The sequence below is a fragment of the Hakea prostrata genome, chromosome 8 (assembly GCF_041222555.1).
Source record: "Hakea prostrata isolate BN-2017 chromosome 8, UWA_Hpros_2, whole genome shotgun sequence".
NCBI classification, from domain to species: domain Eukaryota; kingdom Viridiplantae; phylum Streptophyta; class Magnoliopsida; order Proteales; family Proteaceae; genus Hakea; species Hakea prostrata.
In genome coordinates this window covers 8,006,406-8,027,350 of record NC_142607.1, presented here as the reverse complement: position 1 = coordinate 8,027,350, position 20,945 = coordinate 8,006,406, and the positions used below count along the sequence as shown (strand labels likewise).

Here is a 20,945-nt window from a genome sequence, read left to right as displayed (position 1 = left end):
CCGTTTATTCGGCGGCATCCGACGGTTCACATTGATTCGGACGCAACAGTTTTCTAAGGAGAGTTTAATAAAAACCCTAAATCCGGAATCCTGGAGATTGACGAACTGAGCGAGGAGAGAGATGCAAACTTCTCCATAAGTAGACTATTATAAATCTAATCTTCACTCCTCTTCTTCGCCTGCAAAACCTTTCACTTCTGCGTTTCTAAATTCTCAACTCCCAAGCTCAGCCATGTCGGACGAAGAGCACCATTTCGAGTCAAAGGCTGATGCCGGAGCTTCCAAGACTTATCCTCAGCAGGCTGGAACCATCCGCAAGAACGGTTACATTGTAATCAAAGGAAGACCTTGCAAGGTTAATTATTGATCTGTTTCCTCTATCACAAATTGCTTTTTGTCTGTATGTTTTTTCTAAGATGAATATAGATCTACCGGTCCAGAGATATCCTGGTGCCATTTTTTCATTTTCATTAGAGTTTCGCATGTATTGTCTTTAGTTCAAAGTTTCAGGGTTTAATCTCTCCATCATGTATGTCATTTTTTTTGTTGATTTTAGATTTTATATTGCAATCTGTTGCAGAATTATGTATTATCTTTCTTCAATTATAGATGATTTATTTGATATTTTTCTCCTATGCGATGATTCTGGTTCATTTGCAACTTTGCATGTCTTGGATTATCTACGTTGTTTCTTCTCGGCTTTTCTGCTTCGTTTCGCTGATCTGTATCAGGAAAAGCAACTGGAAATTGATGAAGTTCATGTGTTTTATGATTTCCTGGTTATTCATCTAGCATATCTATTTTGCAAATGTTTCCGAAGAATTATTTTTCCCCTGTAGTTCAGAAGAAACTATTATTTTCCCCCTGTTGTTTGGATGTTTCTCTATCGAGTGATAATATGAAGCATACTGTATAAGTCGATGCTGCATTCGTTTATTTTATTATTATTTTCTTTTTGGCGTTATTAAAACGCCAGCATATTCTGCTCTTAAAGGACAGCATCTTTTTCTTTTTTGTTGGAGAGGGAGGGGGTTGCTTTTTCAATTTGTGATGTTTTTCTATCTTCATCCAGAGTGGTGCAATATTCTCTTTCTGGCACTTTTTATTTGGTCCTTAGCTTTTGTGGTATATTCCTTTCTGATTTTGACTCAGGATTAAGTTTGGGTGAGGCGGTTTTCCTCTACTGTTGAAATCTGAACCCCGGTCTAATTTTTCACTGCTTGCGATTATATGTTCTCATTGATTTTAAAATGGACTTTTAATCTGGATCCTCTACGGCATGTAAATGATGGCTGGGTGAGTCCGTGAGTGGCACACATCAAGTACAGAACCAGCCATTTGAGCTGGAGAGGATCTGAGTTCTCCGAATAAGGGGATTTATTGGGGAAATTTTCTGGTTAGAAATGGACCATCAATTTCCTTGTAGATGTGTGTCATGTGTTGCAACATCATCATATGGTTGAAATCCATTTATTAGTCCCATCAATCAATTCTTTGATGTGATTGATAAATGGATTTCAACCATTTGATGTGATGTTGGGAGTGGCATACATCTACAAGGAAATGGATGGTCCATTTCTGACAAGGAAATGGACCTGATTTTGGTCCGATTTATTGGTGGGTTAATGATGTTTGAAGAAATTATATTACATTGTTTTTTGTGAGAGAGTTATATTATATTATATGAGCCTGACGCTATGTTTTGCCACTGCTTGTTGAAAAATTATTTGAGCTTGTTATATAAGCTCATTACTACTACACCTGAATGGAGTGCTTAATAGTTGTATTGCATGTTTAAGCTCCTGTTTGATGCTTATGCTGTATTTTCTTTCTGCAGGTTGTTGAGGTTTCAACTTCCAAGACTGGCAAGCATGGTCATGCCAAGTGTCACTTTGTTGGAATTGATATCTTCAATGGTAAAAAGCTTGAAGATATTGTGCCCTCCTCCCATAACTGTGATGTATGGAATGCACCCTTGTATCACAAAATTTCCAAATAAGCATATATTATGCCATATATGCTGGTTTTACTTCATCTCGGAACACTAATCAATGATTTTTTTATTCTATGTAGGTTCCCCATGTTACTCGTACTGATTACCAGCTGATTGATATATCTGAGGATGGATTTGTATGTTTGGTTTCCTATTGAGTTTTTTCATTTCTTCAGTTCTTCCATATCATTTGAATCCTTTTCTGATTACTTAAATGTAATAGGTGAGTCTTTTGACTGAAAATGGTAACACCAAGGATGACCTGAAGCTCCCAACTGATGATAGCCTGCTCACCCAGGTGAGTTTGTATTAATGTATTTTCCCCTGTTGATTGTCTTTTACTTTTTTTATTGATATTTTGTAACTGCTTTTTGTTTTCTTAGTTCCATCTCGGGGTGGGTTGGGTTTTTTTCTTTGGGTGGTTTTGGGTTTTTTTTTTTTTTTGGGGGGGGGGGGAGTTTGTTTGGGTTGGTGAACATTGGCAACCCCAAAATCAACTTTTGTATATTGGTGGTACACCATTTAGTTTATGTTTGGCCTTGGATAATCTGTGGAAGTTTATGCTGTCTTATCATTAGTTTTTCATATCTGTCATATACAGGCATGACAGACTAATGACAATGTAACTGCATTTTAGTTTTTGGGAAGGCAATTCTCATTCCTTTTCATGGTTAGTTGGTAGGTTGGGTCAAGTTGTTGAGGGAGGAAGATTCTTCAATTGCTGAATCTATGGGATGAAGCAGACGATCTGAATAAGGCAGCCCCTCACTAAGTAAGACAGCTTGGTTGGTTGATGCTGCTTGCTTGTGGGCTGTCCTAAGATGAGACCCTTCAAAATTAATGATAGAAGGAGAGTTTTTTTTTTTTCTTTTTCCCCTTCTTCTTTTGGGGGGGGGGGCAGTGGGGGCACAGTCAGTAGAGAACCTTGTCAAATGCTGCACTTTCAGCTTGTTCAGTGAGTTCACTGCTGTTGGAGAACCCTGTCCAATCTGGCCCAGATAGACTTTGCACCTTCTTGGTTATCACACCAAATTCATTCTTCCCCAGTGAAGCTACTATCCACTAGTCAAAAATTTTCAGTGTGTTGTAAGGACTGGTCCTGTAAGGATCCATCCTACTGTTTACCTACTCTCTATCTGTCTCTGTCCAATCAAAGATGTCCATATCAGCTCGGCACAGTCAGCAGAGAACCTTGTCAAATGCTGCACTTTCAGCTTGTTCAGTTAGTTCACTCCTGATGAAGCACCCTGTCCAATCTGGGCGAGATAGACTTCACACCTTCTTGGTTATCCCAAGTTTATTCTTCCTCAGTGAAGCTACTATCCACTACCCCAAAATTTTCAGTGTGTTGTAAAGACTAGTCCCGTAAAGATCCATCACTGGTTACCTACTCTCTCTTTGTCTCTGTCCCTGTCCCTGTCCCTGTCCAATCAAAGACGTCCATATCAGCTCTGCCAAAAAATCTCGAATCTTGTTAGTCTTTTCTTGGCTGCTGGATGATTCAGTATATAAGAGCTAACGGCAAGACTTCACTCTATTTTGTTAAATGAGGTGGTCTCCACTTTTCTTAAAATTTGTGCACTGGTCAGGGGAGATTGGTTATGCACAAATGGATTGCGTCCCAGCTTTCTTAAATATTTGTGCCTTCATTCCATTGTGATTGACCTGAAAGTGAAATAATATATGAAGTCAGAACAGTTGGGGTATGGTATGGGGCAGAGATGGATTGAGCTCTTCTCCAGCATCCCTGCATACATCCCAATGGCTAGAGATCCATACTGCACACAAGCACACAGTCCAGTGCACAGTGTGGCTCTCCAGCCATTGGAATTGCACTGCTCACCATCCCTCACTGGAAAGGAGCTGAATGCAGAATATGGCCTGTGTTTTTGTGAAGTAGTTTGTTGTTGATGCGTCAAGAGTACTACTTCACCGGTCCTAGTATGGCTTTAGCTTTTTGGATTTAATTACTGTAGGTATGTATCCTGCAGTTGCATGCATCTTGTTTTCTTTCTTTATTGGTTGTTAAAGTGTCCAGAAACTTTCTTAGTACTCTTTCTGCAAAAGTCAAAACAACTAATGGTAATGGTAGCTCTGTGAGCAGTCTGTATCTGCTACCCTGGGGAGTGGGGGTAACAGATTCTAGCCAACCATTGCCTCATGTATCTGCTACTCTTGATTGATTCTCATATTGCTGTTCTATATCCTTGGTACAGATCAAAGATGGGTTTGCGGATGGGAAAGATCTGGTTGTGAGTGTAATGAATTCCATGGGAGAGGAGCAGATCTGTGCCCTGAAGGACATTGGCCCGAAGTAGCTTTTATCCTGCAACCAGAATCCAATTTATCTAAAGATTTTTGTAAGAGCTTTGTGTGTGTGCCATTTCAGATATGGTAAGACATCAGTAATGTTATTGGGATGGGTTAAACATCAGGGGTTTCTGATCAATCAACAGATACATAGTTTCAGTGAGTGCCCATGTTTCTGTGGCCATTCACTTAATATCCCCGTTTTCAGTCTCCTGGATTTTTCAATTCAATTGCTGTACTGCTTTACTGCCTTGTTTTATTTGGTGTAAAGGGTTGCTAGTGCAAGACTAGACTGTATATTCACCAACAGTAGTTGTTTCTTGTGCTAAGTTTTCATCCGGATTGATTCTCTGAAGATATTATTTCTTTTGGTTAGTCATGTCAGGTGAAGGGGGTCATCTGGTTACTGATACGTCAGTCGTAGCTAATAAAGGGTAAAAACGAAAAGAGGTGGAAGGGTGGGTGGGTGGGTGGGGACGTGGTTGGTGTGGGGTTTGTTGATGTTTGTTTTTTTTTTTTTTTTTTATGGGAAGAAATCTATGTTACCGTCTAATAAGTGACAGACGTATAGATTTGGTTGCTGCCCCTATTGTTAAAGTTGGGTTGCCACCAGCTTTGTTAGTCTGTGTGGGTCATGGGCTTTTGAACCCAAAAAAAGAAAAGGTCATAGACTTTACCTAATCCCTTGTTATCCATCTCTTGGCATTATCCTCTTTTTATCACTCTCAGTTGCCTATTAAGTCAAACAACCATTACAAAATGAAGATCGAATGATCTTTAGAATTTGATATTTAGTCATTTCTTATTGTTCTTCTTTCTCTTTTTAGTTGTCTGTACGCTGCTGCCTTTCCACAAATTTTTTGCGTCCCCCCTTCCTTCATTCGTGCTGCTTTTCCTCAAATTATTTATTGGGTCTCGTCTTCTTCCTTAGGTTTCTTTAGTCACGGAGGTGTTCTTTCAATCTACGTTCATTAAAGGGCGGAAAGAAAGCGAGGTCTTTCTCTTCCTCCCTCGTGGAATGACTATCTTGTTTCATCACTCCATGAAGAACAAATTTTATGTCTTTGTTGATGTTGTCATACATGTTCCCATCTGCTCCTATCCTAATGTATGGGTCATGTTCTTAGACGAAAAATCAGTTCCGTAAAGATCATACTGATGGAGGCAACACTTATGGAAATCTATTTTAAGATGTCACATGTCCATGATTTCGACATTATGATGTAGAAGATGGGAATGTCATCACTGTTAGAAGCGAGGGTTTGTCTCTCTCCTTCTCTAGCGAAGCTGTTCGTCTGTTTCCTCAGCTTGCATCCCCATCCCTTTGGTTCTCACTAAGCAAAGTGGGTAGAGGCTACTTATTTCTGCTTAATTTCTCCCTGAGAGAAAATAAGTGTACATAAGAAAATGGTATTTGAAACCACCAGCATAAACAGACTGATTGAAATTGTCTAAGGCTGTATGGAAGGGGGATCATTTAGAGGCAGGTTAAATTGGGACTGTTAAATTAAGCATGGTTTTGATTTTGTGACCATTTAATTGAATGGTTTGGTTACAATTTGTATCCTGAAGTATCCAAGTCTAAATGAAACTTGCCGATTTAACTCTTTAATTCCTTGAATCCCTTAGGTTGTGGTTGGTTCCTCAATTCTTTGGAGTCGTATTCGTTAAAAAAATCATGATTCTGACAAGTGAATTTGTCTGAAAAATTATTTGGTAATCCTGATTCTGATTAGTTGAAAATTTGTTTGAATAAAAATAATTTTCTTCAATCTCCAACTAACTTGTTCTAAAGTGCAAGAATTGTGCAATCCTCAATCTCTAACTAACTTGTTCTAAATCACAAGAATTGTGCAACAGTGCATCTGGGTTTACATCTATTTTTCATGGGAGTCTTTCAACTTATGATCTTTCAACTTTATCCATTTTTTTACAAATACGTTTACCTAAGCCACTCTCTAAAAATGCTCTCAAGTTTAGAAAGGACAGTTTACTTGAAGGCCAACAATGCTTGAATTGCACCCTCTGTAATTTCCATGGATCATCTGAATGATAGGTTGTTGCAATGGACTCGTATGATGGGGTTCACTTATCATCTTCGTCTTGGGGCACATACTACATTGGTCTTTCTGTGAGGTTTAAGAAAACCCACATCAGATAATTGGCTTTGATCGCAAAAGCAATAAACTGTTGTCAATACGTTTTGCATACCTTCCACTTTTGAGAAGAAAATAGATTTATATAGTAAGAGGAGCAGCAATCCCACCTCTGATAAAATTTCATTTACCTCCTCATTCACACAAGAGAATTTAAGTTCTACAATGCTACCATAAAGAACGATGTCATCCCATCCTCTCAAAGTGCAGTGCAAAAACTGAAGATCAATTCAACACCAAGCTAATTCTCAGCAAAAATGTCGTTTGGAAAAAAATCAATCACTCAAACTCGAGAACATTTAATATTTTTAACGAATGCAATAATGTCTAATTGGGAACCAAGTTTCTCCTTTACAGCCTTGATCCTCAATTTGCCTTGATCCTCAATTTGGTTAACTGTTTCCTCCTCTTCTATTTTTCTCCAGAGCTCCTGAAACCAAGAAAATCATTCCAATGATTATGAAACAAATTTGTACCCCCCCCCCCATCCCCATGACCTGCAAGTTTCAACCACTCCTCATGAAGAAGGGCCATAAGTGAGTGAGAAAGTTGTAGTTGTAATGACATCCAAAACCATCCAGGTGGAGAAAGAATTGAAGTGAGTTTGGAGAAATCCACCCAATTAACCAGCAGGTCCAATCAATATTGAGCCAATTAAAAGACATTCAAATTGGTTTGGAGCGACAGAGACAACCATCACCCAGCTCCTTTTTCTTCATAACATCGAGAACCCTTGTCAAGATATAACATTCTATTTGCGACTGCAAAATTAAAACCCAGACAGACACTGTGTAATATGGCAAAGCTCATCTAATGCTATTCCAATAATAGAGGGTCAATCTCAGACCAAATAAGGACGACAGGAAATGCTCCACAAATATCACATGACCAGTTGGAAACCATGGATTGTTATTTTGGCTAGCTCAAACTCTTTCAAATAAGAAAGCTAAAGCTGACTAGAACAAAATTGTTTGGGGCAGCACATGAATGGTGGAGAACCTATGAAAGGAACCTCAATTTAGGCTGGAGACCACCCCACATAGGAGATGAAAGAAGGTTTGAATGAAAAAAACATACCTAAGCGTATCAAAAGAAAGCTCTCAACTCAACTAGTGAACCATGAAGCTGAAGAGAACTTGGAGCAGCCATATATAAAGTTCAATTTGCGAATTAGATCATATCACCAATACTATTAGAGCACATTTTTGCACCATCAAAGGTAGAACCAAACAATACATGAAGAAAAAGAGTTTGAAGTTGAGAAAGAAGGTATTGTTCTTAAAGCTTTAAATGCAGAAGATCAACAGGTAGAAGTATCTATGAAGGACTCTCCTTTGAAGAAGTCAAAGTTAAAGAGCTGAAACAGTGAAACATAAGGCATTGGCTTGCATCTCTAATTACAAAGAAAAAGCTACAATTTCAGGACTCTATGAATGTGAAAATTCATAGTTGACATAGGTTTAGAGGATAAGCACACAGAAATTGTTATACCACTGAACATAGTGTGGTGTTTTCAAATGTATAAGCAGGCACAGAAGTTGGAAAGGGGTGTGCAAAGTGAAGTTGGACAACACCCTTGTTTATGGACATAAACTAAACTAAATCATAAATAAACCAACCAAGAAAAGAATTCCCGATTCTACATTCAATATTCAGTTTGCTACAGCCATTATGAATCAAATGAATTGTTCAACTGACTGAATGCTAGGATAACCAGGTTCAGTGCCATTGAGGCTTAAGGAATTCATGTGTAACCTTAAATGCTATTATATCTTCGACAAAATGGAAAAATGAAATAACTTTACATTCATGCAACCAGTCATTCAAGCATTAAAGGGAAGAAAATCATTATCAAGAACCACCCCTGCTATAGCAATTACCATGATCGAGACTATGGCCAGGCCGAGGACACTTCAGTGGAGTTTCTTAGCAGGCTTGCTCCCCCTTGAGACAAAGGTTAAGCCAATCGTAATTAGGGGTGTAAATGGATAACCGAAATCCGCTTCCGAATTCGCATCCGCATCCGTTTAGAGGTATCCGAATCCGTCCGATTACTATTAGGATGCGGATATGGTATACCCCTTTATATCCGGTTATTATCCGTCCGATAAAATTATCCGATTAAGTTACTTATTTGGATTTGTTTTTATTATTTTATATATTTTTTACTTGAAATATGTGAGTATTTTCCTAGATTTTTTAATAAAATAACTACTAAAGTTGTTAAATTCTTAAATTTGAAACTTAACACTTACAAATAAAGTGGTAAAGATGTTACTAGGTAGACGAAAACTTGTATTCAATCTATATTCATTGCCATTTAGAATAATTTATTCAAGAAAATAACTATCCGATTATCATCCGAATCCGGCTGAATAAGTCCGAAATCCGATAGGATATTATCCGAATCCGTCCGAATATAATAGGATGCGGATATGGTATTACCACTATCCGATCCGAATCCGATCCGTTTACACCCCTAATCGTAATATAGTGCAATTGGCTGAGATTGTTGTCTCAACAAAATGGAGGGCTGCTCATTGGACTGTGTGATGGTTCCCATCCCGTCAGAGGTAAGGGGCTCTAGGAAACCTAGTCCCGAGAATTCTAGAAGTAGAATCATGCATTTTGCTTCAGTCATGTGCATTTAATGTGCAAGACTGTTCAACAGACTGTTAAATCAATATCTGATCAAGATTTCAACCGAGATTTCAATCTCAACCATTGATTTTCAACTACGGAGACCAAGATTTCGGTCAAAATCTTGATTTGAATACCGATAATCTCGTTGAACGTGTCATGCACATTAAATGTGCAGGACACAAGCAAAGTCCATAGAACCATACCTTGGCATACCTCACCTTTGACATGCTATACTCTACAAAGATCATGTTCTATGTGGCTGGATTAGCAGATGAGCTTGCCCCATGAATAAACATCTACTTAGATAAGAAGCTTAGACTCTCGATACTTACTCTTCTCTTACCATCTGAGCACTCCATGGCTCATCTCATCCCCTTTATTATGGGTCGGTTTTGTTTTTTGTGTCTAAAGTTCATCAAGCCCAGCTTATGTGCACCTTGATTACATCCTCAAAGGGAGCTTTGTTTTTCGTAAGGGTCAAACTCATGACCTCTCCACTAAGAAGTATGGATCTTATCACTCTACTAACCCTGTATTGACATAACTTATGCATTGTAGATGGCCAAGTGATCTCTGGACCGTCCCCTTTGGTGTTGTGTTTTGCAACTCGATTTGGTATAGAAAATGGTTTGGTCCGGTTCAGTCGAGAGGGCAGATTTGATGTCCACGAAATTCGAAAACCAGGCTTCTGGTCACGTGCAGTCTGAGTCGGTCAACGTTTTTTGAGATGGAAGAAGATTACTAGGTTTTACTCATTTGTTATTCTTTTACCCTAAAAAAAAAACAATTATTAGAGGGTGGACCGGTGGAATGTTCTTCGTGTAAATCCGGTGCCTCACAACGCGTGCTTCTTCTGAGTTCTGATCGGTCCAACGTGAGAGTGGTCGACGAATCGAAGAGGTTTCGGGTGTTAAGGTTCCCTGAAGAGTGGAGACACTGTAAAACGCCGAAGTGTTGAATGGGGAGATGGAGAGTTTCGTCTCTCCTTAAACACGCAATAACCCGTTCCCAACCCATCGCTCACCCACCCTGCTCTCTCCCTATAGCTGTTCCATTGCTTCCTGTTTCGAGAACAGGTTTCCAATCATTCGTCAGTAGATTCGGCTCTGCAGTTCCATCTCCAAATCCTGTTTATGAAGGTGAATTTCTCAGTGGGAATGTTGATTTCGGCCATAGATTCGCTGCGGAACCCAAGCAAGAGGAAGAGGAGGCGAAAATTCTTGTCAAAGCTTATTTCCTCTGTACAAGGTATACATACAGATCCTGTTCTTTTCTGGGTTCCCTGTTTTCATTTTTTATCTACCTTCCAAGCAAATAGTTCTAGTTCTTCTCCTTAAGCGTCTTCAATAAACCTTCATCTGAGAGATTTCATACCATCCCTGAATATCACCTCAACCTCCATCGAGTGACTGGAGCCGTTAGTTCTCCAACCTGTCCGACGATTTATCTGATTCTTATCTTAGTTGTAATAAATGGGCCTTGATACTTAATGTAGGACTGATTTGAAAGCTTCAGAGAGTCCCCGAAACAAGGACCTTAAAACGGGCAGGTTGTAATAAAGCTGAGGAAAAATGGTACAAAGAAGTTTCAGAACCACAATATTAGCAGCTAAGGGGTTGGAACTGAACAGTTCATATGAATATGGTCCTGAGATAAAAGGTATAGATTAAAAGCTGAGATTTCTGTGTAATCAGGCAGGGTCAAATCATTCCTGCCAATTTCATAAACAGGTCAAAAACTTGCAGGAACCGATCTCAAGGGGCAGTTTGAGGGAGAAAAGTGATATCAGCAGATCCACTGGTCCAATGGACCTCAAACTTTGATCTAGTGGTCCTCTCACAGGGGGTGAAACTCGATCAGATTAGGAAGAGGAGTGGCGTGGGGTGCAAACTGATGGTGGGATTTCGCTGGGGACTGAGGTCATGGAATTAGTAACTAACCAGAAGCTGAGGTTCAAATTTATAACAGCAACGATCTAGTGTTGAAGACAATCTCTTATCAGCTTTAGTGCAGTTTAAGGTGAGGAGCATAAGTTGATATCAGCCTGAGGTTTCCAACCATGAGCAGTCAACTGTACTGAACATCAGTACCTTTCTCCTTAAAATCACCTATTAGGGAATCTCCATGGGAAAGCAAGCAAGCATGCATACATCAGTGCAGGTTGAGGATAAACCAGTGGCTGTATTGTGTTCCCTTAGGTTTCTGTTAAAGGTTTATTGGAAGAAGCTGCAAGGGCCCAAAATTAGAAGGTCCCTTGATAGGAAGTTTTCAGTTGGTTCTCTTTTGCTTGAGGACGAGACACAATCAGTTGCTAAAGCAATGTGAACTAACTTTTGAGAATTATTAACAAGAAGTGGAAAACAAAAGTAACTACCATCAGCTAGACCAACTGGGCTGGAACACTACTTAATTTGAACCAAATATTTCATACATGGGCATAAGAAATTAAACAAACAAATCAAGCCAAAGCGAAAAGTGTGGCTGCCCCAGCAGCAGCCTTTTTGTTCTTCTTCTTTCTTGAATACGCATTCAGTTCTATATCACTTTTCCATGTTTCATGTACTACACAAACACCCCTTCCAAATGGATCTGAGGCCTGTGGGACAAGGGTTAAACTCATGTTTGCTAGTAAAGAATTAGACACAAACCTATCCTATTCAGAGTTGTCATGATGCCCAAGTTGAGCACAATATTATAGCTGTTTTTGCATATTGCACTCATTTGTTTTCATGTCCCAGTCTTGGTCACCATGTTACAGTATATTTCTTTCGTCATCTGGGTAAGGGCACCTTGAAACATTAGTTAGTTGGTTTGTCATGGGTATCAAGATGCACCTTCTCTCTTAGGCATCACTGGCCAATTCCTTGATAATTCCTACTTGAGGAAATTGTTTCACCTTCTACACCTTCCCATTTTTTTCCTCTAGGATAAGCATTCTATGAATAATGATTGCTTTTCTCCTATTCTTTTCTTCTATCTATTTATTTATTATTATTTTTTTGTTTTGATTTGATTTTTTAGGGGGAGGGGAGATGTGTGTGTCTTCGTGTATCTTCGATACTGGATCTCCCCCTCCATTCTTATCCCTCTATGTTTTTCTCTTTTGGATCCTCTTTATTTGCTTTCTCAAATTCATGGTTTTGGCAGTATCGATTTGAAGAGGATCCAGACTGAGAATCCAAGCAATGTTGTTCCAGCTTCTTCTCGTTCATCAAATTATATTGCTCTTCGATATTGCAATTTCCCCTCAGAAGTTAATGTAAGCAGATATGGAGATAAACCCCCTTGTTTTTACCTATTTTTTTTGCTTAGCTAAATTGGTTCTAATTTTTATTGTACCGTGATGAAAGAATTAGTTCTTTTTTTTTTTTTTCTTTTGGGGTGGGGGGGGGGGGGGGGGAGAGGGTGTGTGGAGAGGCATAAAAATACACAAAGTTGGTGTTGTCTCTCCACCCTCTGTTCTGATACTTAACCTGGATTATGCCTAGTGGATACAAAGTTGTGGGATGACCATGAGATCAGCTAGGCTATTAGGAGCAGAATGTTGGGCAAGGTGGAAAAAATGACTATATGATTAATGGAGTGAAGAATGGAATGAGAATTAGTCTGGTGAAGAACTGCGAGGATAAGTTGAAAATGTGGATTCATGCAAGGAAGCTCAAGGTTATTCACATTTCATAACCATTGACAAAATAAGAGGGTGTTTGGTCATAGAGAATGCTTGATCTTGTTCAACTTGAGTACTTGGTGGCTTCTCTTATTTCAGTCATTAATTTAACGGAATACTTGAGAGGATAGGCTGGAAAGCAATGATGATTCGCTTATTGGAAAAATTAAATAAAAGAAAAACAGAATTATAATTCAAGGATAATTTTGTGATGATACCTTTGTTGGGACTTAGATAGCCTTTCATCAGTTTCTATTGATAAACTGATCACACAGCCTAACCATATGAGAATTTGAAGCAAATTTTCAATTTTAACTTCTCTGTGGGGCAGTTTTATATCTCATCATTTCTTGGCTTATGCTTTTTTATGCTTTCTGACCCAGAATAATGTCTTGCCTTTCCTTCTTTCATCAGTATCTTCTTATGTGCTGAGCAACTCTGACCAGTTGGTTGGTATGTTAAAGAGAGTGGATGTTATGTATCATTATAAGAGCAGGCCAGGAAACAACCACTAATAAAGAAAAACTGATGGGTGGACTGGTGTGTTAGCCCAGTGAGGTGTTCATACCCCAAATTTAACTACTGGTTGATTGTTATCCTCTGTCCTGCTCTGTGAAATCTTTCTAGATTAGTAACCTTGGTTTTTAGGAGCCAATTTACTATCCTTAGTACTACAGTTGAAATCGTCCACTTGGTCTGGCCTTTGGGTCATGCCATATCCATTATTTATTCCAGTGATCCATGTATTTAAAACGTGTTGACTATATGTATATTTAACTACATATATGGTTGATGTCATTTTGATATTGAGACCTTTTTGGTATTAGGGAGCTGAAATTGTAAACTATGGGAGTTGTTGCTGTTACATGGTAGTGTACCAATATGGATCCGTTGTCTTATTTAACGTTGCGGATGATGAAGTGGAGAGTTATCTGGAAATTGTTAAAAGACATGCATTTGGGTTGCTTCCAGAGATGAGAAGGGATGGTAAGTGCCTACTTTAATTTGTTAGATCATAATAATAATGTTCATTTCACTTGATTCATAAGTCACGACTAATGGATCTGTAAATTGGTTGCTGCTTTCAGCTTTTACCTAATTTTTTTTTCTTACCAATTTTTTATTTTCACCTCCATTGCATTTTAACAGATTATGCTGTAAAGGAGAAGCCACTGTTGGTGGAGGATATGCAAGGAGGACCAGACTATATTGTTCTTAAAAATCTGGATATTGATGGGATACGCATTATTGGGAGCGTGCTCGGCCAAAGTGTTGCTCTTGATTATTTTGTTTCACAGGTGTTCCTTTTTTGTTTGAAATGCCCAAAATCCACACACACACACATACACACATAGATATAAAATACCAGGTGATATGTTTTGATCCTATTCATGGGGATTCCATAAATATCCCATTCCAAAAATAGGAAGTTTGAAACAATTAGGACTTATTTGGAAATTGGATGTAGTTACTAATTCATGATCTGGCATGTTTGGAATGAAAACTTTGTTCTTGATTCTACGGGAATCTTTATGGAAGTGATTCATTTGCTTCTCTTCCCCCGCCAACTGGAAGTTGCAATCCAGGAACACAACCTCGGAACTGCCGAGAACCCCTGACCAATCTTCCTCAGTGCTCTTTTGGGTGAGGAAGAAAGAGCAGAACACATGTGCCTGTTTAATGCGGAAATGCCCGGACTTGATCCGTTTATATATGTACATACACATGCACACACATATATATTGTATGGGCAGTGTGCCTGGCCTATGCTTAAATCTGTTCCACCCTCCCTGGATATTATCCTAGCCATCCTGTATGATGCCATGTACTTCATCCCCATTGGTGCTGCTTTCTAGTGTTCATGCATCATATGGGCTTGTGCCCATGATGCCCATCCCTTTCCTTTACCCTATATGATAGTTGAAGGTATTTTGGAGTACACTTTGTTTAATGGGGTTATCCATTTTTAACTAATTGTTCTTGACACAGATTGATGATATGGTAGAAGAATTCACAGATATAAATCGTGGTCTGGAGAAGAACGGTACATTCACCATGCACAGGAAAAAGCTCTTTCAACTTGTCGGGAAGGCAAATTCAAATATAGCTGATGTGATTCTCAGAGTTGGTCTTTTTGAAAGGTATACCGTCTATTATTCGATATGAAAGTTTCTGTTGAGTCCCTGAATATTTTTTTGGCTTCCAATTCATCTGTAGAATCTTTCTCCCTGCAAAGTTATAGGGTATGGATCAAAGAAGGCCCTCTAATATGACTGTCCTAACCATTTTATGATGATTGAGTTGACGTTATGAGCTCCATAATTGAATCAATTTGGTTGAACCCCAAGCTGGGAACAATTATTTTGCTTGGTGGTGTTGTAAGTTTTTCCTCACTCAAAAGTGTGTTGTAACTATTAGTGCTCTGTGAAATTCCCTTGAATCTGTAGGATTGTATAGGTTACCCAAGAGGTGTGAGTGAATTGGGTAATGTGGACCACAGTTGTAGCCCTGAGGTAAAGGCATTGAAATAGCCTCCTGGCAAAAATGTTTGGGGGTAAAACTGCGTAGGTGCACGGGACTTTGCTTTTGTGGAAGCCTTTTTCTCCGGGTTTGCTTTTTTTGGAATGTTGGCCCTTACGTCAAAATTCCCAACAAATGTAAATAAACACACAACTCAATTAAGAAGGAGATAGAGGAATAGACATTGCAGAAACCAAATTTCTAGTTGTTTATTAGGGCCTTAATACCATCTGTTGTCAACTCTTCAATCTCCTTTCTTGGAATCCACTAACACACTCTTCTTGCTGGCTAGGAGAAACAGCCTCCACACTCTTTGCCAGGTAAGAGAAGTGCCTTCACAATGATAGTTTCCTGGGATCTATCAACACTTATAATGATCATCCTGTGAGCAATACACACACTAAGTTGGGGACTCACTTCCGCTTTACACAATAAATGAATAAGGTGATAAGTCAAATGGCTAAGCAACCAAAACACAAGGTTGCTCTTTGAAGGCAGATATACAAGATGAAGATCAATCAATCAGTCCCCAGTGGTTGAATGCCCCTGATGCATATGTGATCATCAAGTTTTAGCTAAATAGGGAGTTTAAGTTTGAGTTCTTAGTTCAACAAGAGTTTCTCCATCAATCCTGTTGTCTTTCTTTGGAATCTCAGCATTCCTCTTTTTATTGAAGCTACCAGAATACAAGCTTTTGAAGGCAGATATACAAGATGGAGCTCAATCAATCAGTCTTTGTTGTGGAAACGTGTTTTTCAGACATGTAAAGTTTCAGACCTAAAAGGATTTCCCCTACCATCAACCCTGAAGTACAGAAGCCGCAGCAACAACAACAACAACAAAAAATCTTATCCCAATTCTCAACTAAATGGGGTCAGCTACATGGATCATTGCCTTCCAATCAGTTCTACCATCAGCCTGAAGTTTTTGCTGAAATTTCATCCTACAGCTAAATTTCTGGTTATATTACTCTCTATTAACAGAATCAGTTGGATGTTATCATGTAGATTGTGTTTGACCTCCTCTTGGATTCAACCAGTTGTTCTGGCCAGCCACTGCATCGTCTGCATAGTGAGTGTCCTCAATAACTAGCAGTACATGTATTGGTCGGCCAGTGCATGCTCATTAGTGGATCATCTCAATCAACTGCCAGTCATACCTTTGTTGTTTTACCAATATTAACTCATATTAGTAACTCACCCCATAAAAATAAAAATAAAAAGAAAAAAAAAAAAAAAAAAAAAAAAGAAACTCATATTAGTAATATCACTTTGTTGTATCTATAAGTTGATTCAAATGACAAGGGGCTAAGTAGAGGTTCATGATGAATATCAATAATTAAGTACATTTTGATTTAATTAATGTATATTATAAACCTGCAATCTTAGGGATTCAAATTTAGGTCTTTAGGTGATTAGATGAACTTGAGCATTTGTATTTGTACACCTTAGGATCATTTATTTATAGTCACAATATAAAAACTTATTCCAAGGATATATTTAGGCAAACTTGGAATATTTTTGAGTCCTGGCTCGTCTTGCTTGATTCACATGATGGCTTGCTGTGTTTTTCAAGTTTGTGCTTCACCAGTCCATGACAAAGTTTCTTGAGCAGCTTGATATCTCTGCTTGGATGCATGGACACACTTCTCAAAATGTGGAACCTGGTTACTCATTACACCATTTGGAAGGGCAAATAGCTTTTTCCATGAATATATTGTGAGAACCCAAACACATATACCATTAACATTGTGGATTGTTCTCTCAGAAATCATTACCTCAACAGAATCTTATGTATATATATATATATATATATATGTACTCCTATCTAACTTGTGCTGGGGAAGAGATTTGATCTGCCTTGTGATAGGGAAGAGAACTGTTTCAATTTGACATGTGAACTAAATAAAGACTTGTGCGATGGTGTGGTGACCAGTGTAAGAACCATTGAAGTCATTATAGTGAACTCCAAATTATAGTTGGTTCACATCAAGGATCAGCTTCAAGCCCCTATTTTTTTATGCTTGTCATGGATGAGTTATGCAAAACATCCAAGATGATGTTACTTGGTGCATGCATTTTGCTGATATCATTGTTTTTCTGGATAATATCACAGCATTCTTGCCAAATTGGAGTTATGGATTTCAACCTTGGAATCAAAAGGTTTTAAGATAAGTGGAATGAAGGAGGAGTATATGGTGGGTAATTTAGTATTCTTGGAATAGATGATGAGAGGTTGAAGTTGATGAGATGGGTAAAGTGATAATCACATTTGTAAGTTCAATTTCATGCTCCGGGGGGAATGCTTAAGCTGAAAATAAAACATCTTCCTCTGTTAGGATAGGTTTTTAAATCCTCTCCTAACCTTTCCTGAACTCTTTAACACTTTCCCAAAGGAGGAGATTAGACAGCAGAAGCTACATCTAGGATCAATTATCAGCATAGTTGTTTAAGTTGCCCAAGCATTTTTCCCCCTTAAGCTATATCTAGGGCATCCAAACACCAATTTTCATACTTTCTTTGTTGGCCTCACCTTGGTTTTCTTATCCTCTCAGTCTCCTTGATTTGCTTAGATGCCATGGCAACCAACAACAACAATAAGCCTTGTCCCAACTAAATGGGGTTGGCTACATGGATTCTTGCCCTCCAATCAGTTATGTTCGAGGTCATGCTAGATACGAGGCCAATCTTACATTCCTTTCTCACCCTTCTCCTAAGGTTATCTTGGTCTACCCGTGCTCTTCTAGTTCCTTCAATATGGAATATTCTTTCTCGCGGGGCATTATGTTCCGTTGCTGGCCGTGCCCCTCACGCTTTCTGGCTTCACTTTGGGAGCAACTCCCAACCAACTCTATTGTCATTTCTTATCTTTCCTCCTGTTTTGCCACTCATTCTCTTGCATCCTCTTTCTGCTGTTTTCTTTGTTCTTTTTACGCGCCTTTGCACGTACATCAATTAGGAAGGTGTCATAAAAGATGTTTTACAGTAGTTAAAAGTACAACGGATGAAGTGGACAGTTGCATCTAGAGTTTTATGTGATTGATAGATTCATTAAAAACTTAAAAGGTAAAAAATATAGTGAAGTCAAAAGATTGACTTCGATGTCTAGCATGGAGTGTTGGGTAGTTAAGAACTGTCATATAGATAAGCTAAGAGTAACAGAGATGGATGGGTGGCAAAACCAGGAAAGGATAAAATAAAGAGTAACCATGTTAGATCTGACTTGGGAATAGCCCTGGTTCAAGATAATTTATAAGAAAGTCATGTGAGGTGGCATCAGAATGTTCAATGGAGCCTTGGCATGCTTCATTTTGGAGGAGTGACTTCGGTTCAACTTGAAGGTACTAAAAGAACCAGTGGCAGGTTTAAAATATTCACAGGAGTTAGGAGAAGTGGTGAGGAAAGACATGAATGGTCTAAGACTTGTTTCAAGCATGCTGTTGAATAAAGCTGATTTGAGGGCAAGGCCATCCATGCAACTGACAACAGTTTGTTTCTTTTTACTTTTATTACTAATATATTGTCTTCCGAGGATCCTTGTAGTCGACCCCACCATGGCTTGAGATCTTGGTCTTGACAAGGATCTCAGTCCCTCAAAAAACTTTAGATCTTATGAGATCCTGGCCAAGATATGGTAAAAATCCCCAATCAACTCGACCCAACTTGAGGGCCCATCTTGATGGGCAGTAGGCCTTAATCTGAGCTGAAATTTGGTTTTTTGCCTACTTTAGGCCTTCTAAACACAGTGGTGGCCTTAGATTTGAGAGAAAACTAGTGTATATTTAAGTTCCAACTCAATCCTTACTTTGAAACCGATATGCTGAAGGACTGACTGAATTTTTTCAGAACTCACTGCATGCATGGTATATACCTGTCTGTTTCTGTTAGATTCTTAGTTAACATTATCCATTGACCTTTGATGAAAGCAACCATATCTATCTCACTCTAGGTTGAGCAAACCACACACCCCCCTCCCCCACCCACCCAACCCCCCCCACACACACACCCCCCACAAAAAAAAAAAACCACCTACACAAACACCTACACCAAATAAGAGAAGGATTTAAGTACAGTAAGTTTTCAAGCATTTCCTTCTTACCTTTTTCCAATATCCGGTGGAGATAATGTGTTAATTTGCAGTTGGTTCTCTTGATATTCAGGTCAGAAATTGCTTGGAGGGATGCAAAGTATGCTCAAATATTGGAGTATCTCAGGGAGGAGTATGAAGTTGCACAACGTTTTGGGAACCTTAATTTTAAATTGAAGTTTGTTGAGGTATTATTTTTCCTTACTCTCTTTTCCTTTTCTAATCAGTGTTTAATTCGGTCCAGCCTGATCACCAGCTTGGTTTTGGCTCTAGAGGCCTAAATTCCTGTTGATGAATATAATGTATGATCCAGCCTTTTAAGTTGGGTTGTATATTGGATTAATGTTGTTTCGGAGACCCAGAGTGAGTTTTATTTTTAATTTTCTGAGAAGTTGGTCAAATAGTTGAAAAAGTAGCATGTAAATGTTATTCTTATTTGAGAATAATAGTAAAACAGCAAGAAGTAAAAATTGTGTTTATGAGTATGGCGTTTTGTGCTGACTATAAAACTTCTATAATCATTGTCTCAAATTATCCTTTATGATACCTGTTTGGTTTTTATTTTGCAGCACAATATTCATTTTCTTCAGGAAGTTCTTCAGAACAGAAGATCAGATCTCTTGGAGTGGTGTATAATTATCCTGTTGAGTATTGAGAATATAATATCAGTGTATGAAATTGTCCACGAATCAGTTGCTGTCCCTCTTTGATCAACCAAAGGGAATTTTGTTTGCAGCCAAATAAATTCGACTGTCAAAATGCCTACAGCAGATTCTGAAATGCAGTTCCCCATTGTACAACTTGTTTATTTGCCTTACCTATTTGCAGAGGCATTGCTGATATTTTATTGCATGATCTCTCTTCCTTCCCCAGCCCCAGAAGTTAAAAAGATAGTTTCAGACTTGGTTTTATTGCATGTCTCTCTGCCTTCCCCAACCCCAAAAGTTAAAAAGATAGTTTCAGACTTGGTTTTATTGCATGTCTCTCTTCCTTCCCCAACCCCAGAAGTTAAAAAGATAGTTTCAGACTTGGTTTTATTGCATGTCTCTCTTCCTTCCCCAACCCCAAAAGTTAAAAAGATAGTTTCAGACTTGGTTTTATTGCATGTCTCTCTTCCTTCCCCAACCCTAGAAGTTAAAAAGATAGTCTCAGATTTGGTTTCTTCAATTAAAAAGAGCCATTGGTATAACTTAATGAAATTCCTGAGAGTGGCTACTAGTGGAATTTGATGGGGGATCATCTTGAATTTGGGAACTGATATTAAACAAATCCACTTCTGGGGTTCAGAAATCCATTTAGTTCATCCAATGCTGCCTCAGAGAAATGTATATTTAAGGACCTGATCAATTGGATTGGATCTTATTTCACCATGGGTACCATAGATCTTTTTCTTACTCTCTTCTCCCATTCTTCGAGAGATATCTTTGCCTGTAGAAATGCCTTCGGTGGACTACATATTTTGTGCATAAGATATTATCCCTAGTAGACTCAGTGAAGCAGCCAACAGTATGTAAACCACCTTTTTAATTAGGGCTGCGACAGGGTCAAGCTTTCCCAAATCTGATCTCAA

General features: G+C 38.7%; 2 protein-coding genes across 2 annotated transcripts; both read left to right on the top strand.

Moving 5' to 3' along the window:
* Nucleotides 1–116: 116 nt before the first annotated feature.
* LOC149006623 (eukaryotic translation initiation factor 5A-2) lies at nt 117–4,624 on the top strand. Its single transcript, XM_089166227.1, has 5 exons — nt 117–355; nt 1,838–1,960; nt 2,074–2,130; nt 2,217–2,291; nt 4,210–4,624. The coding sequence occupies exons 1-5, from the start codon at nt 233–235 to the stop codon at nt 4,309–4,311; spliced, it is 480 nt and encodes a 159-aa protein (XP_089022353.1). The 5' UTR covers nt 117–232; the 3' UTR covers nt 4,312–4,624.
* A 5,273-nt stretch (nt 4,625–9,897) lies between these two features.
* Nucleotides 9,898–20,890, top strand: RRG (sporulation protein (DUF155)). The gene is made up of 7 exons (XM_089165057.1): nt 9,898–10,350; nt 12,250–12,361; nt 13,597–13,756; nt 13,919–14,067; nt 14,759–14,910; nt 19,449–19,563; nt 19,945–20,890. Exons 1-7 carry the CDS (start codon nt 10,061–10,063, stop codon nt 20,083–20,085), a joined length of 1,119 nt encoding a protein of 372 aa, XP_089021183.1. The 5' UTR covers nt 9,898–10,060; the 3' UTR covers nt 20,086–20,890.
* Nucleotides 20,891–20,945: the final 55 nt, after the last annotated feature.